The sequence below is a fragment of the Pinus tabuliformis genome, chromosome Q (genome assembly GCF_031772625.1).
Source record: "Pinus tabuliformis cultivar Carrire ecotype Pingquan chromosome Q, CPIR1, whole genome shotgun sequence".
Classification (NCBI taxonomy): Eukaryota; Viridiplantae; Streptophyta; class Pinopsida; order Pinales; family Pinaceae; genus Pinus; species Pinus tabuliformis.
The window spans coordinates 587,596,011-587,605,477 of record NC_142296.1 but is presented as its reverse complement, the minus strand read 5'-3'; the positions used below and the strand labels follow the sequence as shown (position 1 = coordinate 587,605,477).

Below are 9,467 nucleotides of genomic sequence, written 5' to 3'. Positions count from 1 at the left end.
ACAGTCAGTTGATGCAAGCATGCACTCAACTAGTGCTACTCTAGTTAACTAAAGATTCCCTCATCATAAACTCATGCATGTCTATTCTGAGAAAGACCCAGTTGAGATTAAAGTCAAGGACAATGCACTATCAGTTGCATGTGTTTTCTTATAAAGAAAACTCATGCATGCAGTCAAGGAATCATTCCTTGAGGATTGCGCAGTTCTGACAGTGTGTGAGATCAGGAGATCATCCACTCGGTTGAAGGTGAATCATCCCAAAGGAACAACACAAAGAAATAGGAGCATGGAGGGAAGAGAGGAAGGTTGGAGAGAAGCCAAGATTGCCCATGAGCATCTGTGAGGATTGTACTGAGAGTTGGCAAGCTGTGAGAGCTAAGGCTTTGTATAATTCCTATGTATTTCCACCTTGTATGATAATACAGATAGTGGGGCTTTTATCTAAGGCTTTCCCCAAAGTATTCTCATATGTATTGTGCGATTGATTCTTCTTCTTCTGGTTATATTGTTCAGCTCGATCTTTAAGCTTCCGCAAATTGATAGAAGTAAGTTATAGTATTATGCTTTGATTTATATTGCATTATCGAGTTAATCTACACATATTTTCTACATGGTATCAGAGCGAGATTTGTAGAAATTTTCTACAATGAGGAGTCAGGGGGACACTAACCACCATATATACAAATAAAAATGTACTTTACACATTGTAAATTTCACTCTATAGAGAATTTATTATTTGATTTCTCTAGTGAGAATACTTGTGCACGTCTTCTCTAATATCTACACAGTGTCAGATGGAATCCTTGAAACCTGCGATCAAAACTTGAGAATTCCATTTACAAATAATCCCAAGAAGACCAAGAGAATACATGTCCAGCAAAGAAATGTGTAAAATGTTCAAAATTATATTAAAATATTCAAAGAAAGTCAAATTATTTTAACTCTCTTAAATATAGACTTCAAAATTATCTAGAAAGAAATAGCATTGAGTTTTGTTGCAAGGGAAGGATAGACACAAAGTGTTTGGCATCATAGAGTGCAATGACACATTGAATGCAAGCACCTTCAAGGGAGGCACCATTACCAGGTTATGCATAAGCAAGTAACATGGAATGTCACTTCAATTTGTGCATAGCACTAATACAAACTGAGATGTAGATGTTAGGCGAGCCGCTAGATACCCACAATATAATTGGCAAGGTGAACCCCCCAAAACATAACAGAACATCAAATTCGTAACCACAAATCAAACCCCAAAATAAATGAATGCCGCAAAGATATGGCAGACTCTAAATCATGTTTCAAGCATAAACACCAATCAGTTTAACAGGCATTAGAAATAATATTGTCCCCGATAAGAAGAGTGCTAGGCCAGGAGGTAACTCCTCAAATGAAATTATGTTTATTCATTTGGGTTGTTCATAGTTATATACATGAGGGAGTGACTGTTGAGCTTCATCTCCTGATGACTCTTCATTTTCTCTTCTTAATTATTTACACTATTTACAATTGTTCACCCAATCCCTATGATTAGGTGTCAACATTCCCCCTTAATCTGAAGGGATGTTGGTGAGTCCAAGCATCGTTCTGAATCTTTTAAGCTTTTCTCTTCCAAGCGCTTTGGTGAAGATGTCTGCAATCTGCTCATTAGTGGAACAATGGCGAAGATGGATTGTTTTGGCCTCAACATGATGTCGAATCAAATGGTATTTTGTATTGATGTGCTTCATTCGATCATGGAACTTTGGGTTCTTGGCCAACTTTATTGCAGAGGTATTATAAATCATGAGTGGAGTCGAATGTACTTGTTTTACTTGCAAATCTTCCAAAATTTTCCTGAGCCACACAATTTATTTTGTTGCCTCAGTTGCTGCCACATATTCTGCCTCTATTGTGGAATCTGTTGGAACTGATTGTTTGCGTGATCTCCAGGAGACAACGCCTAATCCAAGACTCATAGCATAACCAGAAGTAGATACCCCAGTTTCTTTGTCTCCATAGAATTCTGAATCAGAGTATCCAATCAAGCTGAAATCACCCACCTGTGTATACTTGAGTCCAAAGTTTTGCAGCAGACCAATGTCCCTCACAAGGCTTTTGCATAAACCTGGAGAGGATTCTAACAGCAAACGAAATGTCTAGTCTGGTAGTAGTCGTGTAGTTGAAACTTTCTACAAGTTGTCTATACTTTGTTGCATCCTCAAATTCTTTTCTTTCAATGGATGTGAGCTTTAAGTTTTGTTCCATTAGAGTAGTTAGAGAATTGCATTCAGCGATGCCAAACCTGTTCAACAAATCTCCAATGTACTTCTTTTGAGAAAGGAATATGGACTTCGGATGTTGAGTTACTTCAATACCAAGATAGTAATGAACATAGCCCAAATCAGTGATTTCAAAACCTTTCCTCAATTCCTTCTTTATGGATGCAATGTAGCTCTCACTGTTCCGTGTCATCAAAAGATTATCTACATATATCACAAGATATACAAGTGTTTGGCCAACTTTCTTGACAAACAAAGTTGCATCATCAAGATCATAATGTTTGAAATTCAGTTTCAGAGGATGCTCAGTTAGTTTTTCATACCAGGCTCACGGTGCTTGTTTGAGGCCATACAAGGATTTCACAAGTTTGCATACTTTATGTTCATGTCCTTTCACAGCAAATCCTTTAGGTTGAGACATAAAAACATTTTCTTTTAGATCTCCATTTAAGAAAGAAGTTTTTACATCCATTTGATGGACTTTCCAACCATTCTGAGCTGCTAGGGCAAAGAGTGTCCAGGTGGTAGCCCATTTTGCTGTGGGGGCAAAAGTCTCCTCATAATCGACCCTTTCCTTCTATGCAAAACTATTTGCCACAAGCCTGGCTTTGTGCTTGTCAGGTGAGCCATCAGCGTTATACTTGTTCTTGTAGACCCACTTGTAGCGAATTGGTGGTTCCCAATGGAGGATCAATCAGCTTCCAAATGCCACTCTTTATTAAGGCATCATACTCCTTTTGCATCGCTTCTTTCCATTCATCATGAGAAGCGGCTTCTTTGAAGGAAGTTGGTTCAAAATCTGTAGACAAATTCAATTCACAATCATAAGAAACATCCATATCAACGGGTGAATCAGAGTCATCCACATCACCTTCATTTTGTTGAGTTGAATTTCTAGTTCCTATCTTTCCAACCTCATCAGGATGAACACTTTCAAGTGTCTTTGTCAACCACTTTGGGGGACCTTTCTGAGATGGTCCAGACTGCTCAGTGGATTGAGTTGGGACTGAATCAAGATTGAGTCTCCCAATTATGTCAATCACATCACTCAAAGTATCATCAGTTGTTGGAGTTTCATGCAGGGGAGAGAGTGCTTCAGAAGAAGATTCCACAGGTTGATATAGTATAGGAATCCCCCCTTCAAGATGTGGAATCTGATTATCAAATTCTTGAAATGATTTTGCATTTGCGAATCTATCCAAGCGATCAAGTTGCTGCTCAACAACAATGTTAGCTTTGGATGATTCAAGAAATATTACATCTCTAGATACAACAAACTTTTTATTGACTTCATCATAGAGACAGTATGCTTTGGAGGTGTTTGAATACCCCAGGGAAATACACTTACGACTCCTTGCACCAAGTTTGTTTCTATGTACCTTTTGTATCATGGCATAACATGTGGAACCAAAGACCTTGAGATGCTTTACCGAAGGAATGTGCCCATACCACATTTCATAAGGAGTCTTGTTTCTAATAGCATTAGATGGCCATCTATTCTTTACATATACAACACATAGAACTGCATCAACCCCAAACATCAATTTTACATTCTTGAAAAACATCATGGAGTGCACCATATTTAAGATTGTCCTATTCATTCTTTCAGCTACTCCGTTCTGTTGGGGATTATAAGGCACAGTTGTTTGATGTTTGATCCCATGTTGGGGAAGATAGTTTTCAAATTTATTTGAAGTGTATTATTTTCCATTATCAATGCGAATAGAGCCAATATGAGATTGTGCATCATTTTCAATCCATGTATGAAAGTTCTTGAATGTTTGAAAAGCATCGGATTTGTTTTTCAATAAATAAACCTAACACATTCTGGTGCAGTCATCAATAAATGTCATCATATATTTATTTCCATTTGTAGAAGGAACGGGCATTGGACCACATAAATCTGAATGAATGAGTTCAAGTTTTCTATGTGCTCTGGAATGTGAATCATGAAAACACTGTTTGGTATGCTTTCCTAAAATGTAAGCATCACATTGCTTAAGTTTCCTAGGAATTGTAGGCAAATCAGTGACACCATTTTTCTTCAACAAGAGGGGGTTATGATAGTTCAAGTGTCCAAATCTAGCATGCCATAATAAATTTGATGGAAATGTACCTTCTTCATAATGAGAATTTTATGAGAAATTTGGTGCACGCGCAGAGGTACCTTGCAGCGTGAGAAACCTTTCTTCTTCTATCCCCGTCATGACAAGTGAGTGATCTGATGCGTTCTCACCTCAACCTTGCCACCAAACATATGAAAGGAGTGTCCTTGCTGGCGGATGTGGACCAAGGACAACAAGTTTCTCCTCAGTTGTGGGAGATATAAAACATGATGCAGAAGAAACTCTGGAAGACTGGGCAATTTAAGCCTGATTGTGCCAAGCCCTGATGGCTTGAGTTTTGATTTGTCTGCAAAGTCCATCAACATTGTCAGTGAATTCTTCAAAAAAATCTCTTCTAAAAGTCATGTGGCAAGTTGCTCCTGAATTAAGCAACCAATCATTTTTCCAAGAAGCAAGTGAAGCATTAAATAAGTCTTCATTTACTCCAATATTACAATGTGCCACAACATAGTGAGCGGATTCAGGTGCTTTACCTTTCTTTTTATCATTAGTTTTACCTTTCCTGCTCAATTCCGTCCCAACGCAACTTGCATGTGGATGCATCATGTGATCCATCTTTATTACAATGTATGCAATGCAAATCTGACTCTTCTCCTTGAGAGTCTCTGCCCCCCCTACATCTGAAATTTCTTCTTCCTCTTCCTCTTCAACCACCTCTTCTTTTGGAAGAATCTTGAGCAAGATTCTTCTCTCTATGTGCAAGACACACAGTGTCTTCAGAAGACTGAGGAGTTGTTTTCTTCCCAAAAGCTTTCTCTCTTTCAACAAATTTTTTCACAAGGGAGTCAAAGGTAATTTCTTTAAGGGTTCCATTTGCTTGCAATGACTCAAGATAATTTGAGTAAGTGGGATAAAATGCTTTGACAAAAGCTATCAGAGGAATGTCCAGTTCAACATTAGTGACTTTGATATCATGCATAATAGATTTTACTTCTGATGCAAAAGCAAGAGGATCGTCATTTTGTAATTCAAGGCTGAACAATTTAATCATGAGTTGAAAAACTTCAAGTGCAGAGTGAGTCATAAAGTTCCTTCAGTTTTTGTAAGGCTTCGAAAGCATTTGAAAATGGTGAAATATGGTGACTCGCCTCTTCATTTATTGATGATGCAATCAAGGCATAAGCTTTGCTGTTCTTATTTTCTCAAATGGTGAATTCCTTGTCTGAGGTAGGTTGTTATAGTTCTTTGTCTCTGTCTCCAACACACACCCCTTTCCACAGCTCATTAAAAATGAGAGTGTTTGATTTTTTGCTATGATTCTGGATGTTCTCCTTGCCAGTGAGAACCACTCCCACAATAGATATCAATGAATGCATTTTAAAAATATGTGTACTATAAAAAATATACTTCTGCTGCCAATGAAAAAAAATCACCTCTAGTATTAAAAAAAATGCAATTCTAGTGTAAAACTGGAAAAAAAATCACTTTGATATATAGACAGGTATTTTGTGGGGGAGGTGATATATCTAGCGGAGGGTGTATCTGGAGGAGGGTCGGCGCATTTGTATGGAGGGGCGACACTGCGAATTTTTATAACAGGGGCAGCGAATGGATATCTGAGGAGCAGCGTACAACATATATGGGAGCAGCGTACAGCGTATGGAGGGAGCAACATACTGGAGGGACCAGCGTACAACGTATGGAGCAACTGCAGCGTATTGGAGCGTTTACCACAGCGTATTATATAGGAGGAGGGGCAGCGTGGAATGAGCAACCAGAGAGGCCCGGAGGTCTGCGCACTGGAGAGGCCGAAGGTATGAACAATATAGTGAAGAGAGGCTGGAATAGGACCGATTAGTCAAGATTGGGAACCGGTTGTCATCAGGGAGAAGGCTCCTAACACTACAACCAAGAAGGACGAGAAGGTTGTCAATGTTCCCGTCAAACAGGAGGCCCCATTGAAACTATCAATAAATTTTAATGCAAGATCAAACAAAGCAACCTCGAGCAGCACCACCTTGAACACCAAGAAGCTTGATGATGAGACAGAAGTTCTCGCTCATGAAAGAGTTTCATCAAATTTGAAGAAAAACATAATGCAAGCGCCTTTACATAAAAAGTTAACACAAGTCCAGCTTGTCATGATTGTCGATGTTGTCGACCAAAACCACGCTTCAGCGTTAAGAAATCAGGAATGGAGACGTTGACTAGGAGCAGGTCGCAAGCTGAGGATGAGTCTTGGGACTTGTGCATGAATGAGTGTTACACCAGATTATCACGAAGAGGGCAGAGAGCATAGGAATGAAGAATATGGCAAACTGCAGGAAATGGAGGACAAATTTTTGAAAAATGGCAGAAGAGAGTTACAATGGCATATTGCAATGCCAAAAATGGAATTGGCTCTGATACCATGTCAGGCCAGAAGGTAACTCCTCAAATGAAATTATGTTTATGCATTTGGGATGTGCATAGTTATATACATGAGGAAGTCACTGTTGAGTTTCATCTCCCGATGACATTTCATTTTCTCGTATTAATTATTTACACTATTAACAATTGTTCACCCACTCCATATGATTAGGTGTCAACAAAGAGTCTTGTCCCTAAAGCTTAATGAAGCAAAAGCAATTCTGTTAGAAATATTAAAAAAAAACACAATGATGTTTCTTAAAACCTTGGCAAACATTGTTTGGCACGTAAAAAAATGTCTCAGGTTTGACATTCAAGAATTTGATGAGTTGAGAATTACAAATTTGGCATATATGACAAATAGTGAATTTCATGATTTGTGAGCAAAGGAAAATTTCTTAAAAAGTGATGAATACTTAATGTATAAAGCATGTTCAAAAGGTTAAAATCACATTTATTGAGGATGAAATAAAACAAATAACTCCAAAGTTTAGAGGAATATGATGATATTTGAGTGATGAAGAGGGTATTAACGGTGATGGGAGGCATTAGTATTTCTTCTAAGTCACCTTTTTAGGTGCCTCCTTTGGAAAGAGACTTAGAGATGCCCAAAATGAATCCTTGCACAACTGAGTTCATGGCAGTTCATGGCTCCAATGTTAGGGTATAATTTCAACTTCCAATAGGAGGGTGATTTACAAATTAGGGGATTCTATTTTCATTTTCCTGAAGGTAATGGCAACGTGGTTCCAGATATGTCAAGGGGAGGAAAGAAATATGTTTATTAGTGTATGTAATAAGGGAACTTTCAAACACCTATAAATATCTCACACTTCACATGAATTCCACTTTAACGTGTTAAAATCATTTGCAAAGTATAATAGTGGATTTGATTCATGATAAAACATCAAAGAAAACACTTCCGGAACCAAATAAAAAATGCAAAAGACGAGTGATAAACAAAACAAAACAAAAACAACCAAAAACAGAGAAACCAAAAAAAAAACTCTATAATGAAAATGTGTTTTTTTTCTTTTTACACACTGGATTTTATCAAATGATGACCAGTAACTGAATGCACAGATTAATAGACTTTTTTAAAGATCCATAACTGTTCTGGGTTCTTTTGGATATTTCCCTTGCAAATCCTGACCCATTTCACCAAGTATCTTATAACTCAACAAACCCTAACCCCAATTACCAATCATCCAATAACTGATCAAGTTTAAACAAAACCAAACTGTAGCACTAGATAAAGGCCATAAAATTAACAAATCAATTTGAAACACTAGTGCTAAAAGGAATGGCAACCATTGCCTACCATACAAAACTAAGTACATGCTCTCTAAGCTAGATCTGCAATCACATGAAAATAAATATTATTACAAATAGCTCTGCATTTCAAACGGTTTCAAAATTATTCATCTTCTACCAGATCTCGTGCCATATAATTTTGAGATTTAAAACGATGCAGAATATTGCAGACCAAGATGATAAACAATAACAATGGAAAGAAAAGCAACACTAAGGACCTTGATCAAATCTTATTTATAAAGAAGAAACAGAAAGGAATAGTATATTATCATTATGCATTTCAAACCAATCTAGAAGAAATCTACGAACACAAGCATCAAAAGGAATAGCCTAACACATTGCCATCCATCATGTGCTACGATTGGACCAAAGTGTGGTATAATCAAATAATTTACAAAAGGTTACATAGTTATTAGGAAACAATGGGAAGACTTGGCTGTGCACTGGTCTACTTGAGAAAGAAGAATTCAAGACCACTGCCCATTAACCACACACTGAGCACAAATTGTTCAAAACTGTCAAATACCAAGACTCCTCCCATGAGAAACAGCAAATTCATCACACAACATATAAGGTTTGTAAAAAAATGAAACCAATGTAAGTACATATTCATCGCCAAGCTTCTGCTCGTTCAATCTGCTGATTGATTTGGTTTATGACACTCCTGCCTTTTGATTTCTCTGTTGGCTGCATCACTTGAACCATGCACTGAGTACACTGTTTCCCAGCTCCCTTGGCAGTATCTGCATTGTTCCTCCAAAATGAATCACTTGTAATCTCATTGATAACAACAGAATCACCTTCACTTGTGCTTGCCCCCTCATGGTCATTTTCTGAATTATACATCATAGCACCTTTTTTAATGCCAAAAACATCAGATACATTAAATCCCTCTATTCCTCTAGTCTTCCTTAGTTTGTTACTAAGACTGTCCCTTGGACTGAAGTCATCTACTTTACCGTCAATGGGAATTCCATCTGCATCAGAGATATCTTTCTCACCAAAAGTCAAAAAGCTCTCCTCTACATCATTAACTGATTCATCCTCAGTGCTATGTGAATAGCCATCCAAAGGAGACTCAACACTGCCACATGCATTTTCATCATCTTCTATGTTATGCCCTTGTTCGTGTTTTGCCCTTAACCCTAGTGGTGCATTATCATGATCATTTTCATCATACGGATCTCTACAAGAAGAGTCTGGTCTAGGATCTAATGCTGCCACTTGTCGATCTCTTAAAGTTTGCATAATTAAAGTCTTCAGAAAATTCATTACTTGTACAGCATACATCAGAGCTGTTAAAGGGTCAGCCATCTGTAGGAAGACATGCAAACCAAATTGCATTACTTTTCATATATTTATCATAAACATTTTGCATTCTTAGAACCTAGATCACTGATCCAGCAAAGCATTAATT

At 37.7% G+C, this 9,467-nt stretch overlaps 1 protein-coding gene across 1 annotated transcript in view; it reads right to left on the bottom strand.

The window, feature by feature from the left end:
* Positions 1-8,411: 8,411 nt before the first annotated feature.
* LOC149220824 (rho GTPase-activating protein 1-like) overlaps positions 8,412-9,467 on the bottom strand; it is a 67,403-nt gene continuing 66,347 nt past the window's right edge. Inside the window, exon 5 of the mRNA XM_089384929.1 lies at positions 8,412-9,364. Within this exon, the coding sequence (XP_089241055.1) occupies positions 8,660-9,364 (705 nt within the window). The 3' untranslated portion in view covers positions 8,412-8,659. The remainder of the gene's footprint in view (positions 9,365-9,467) is intronic.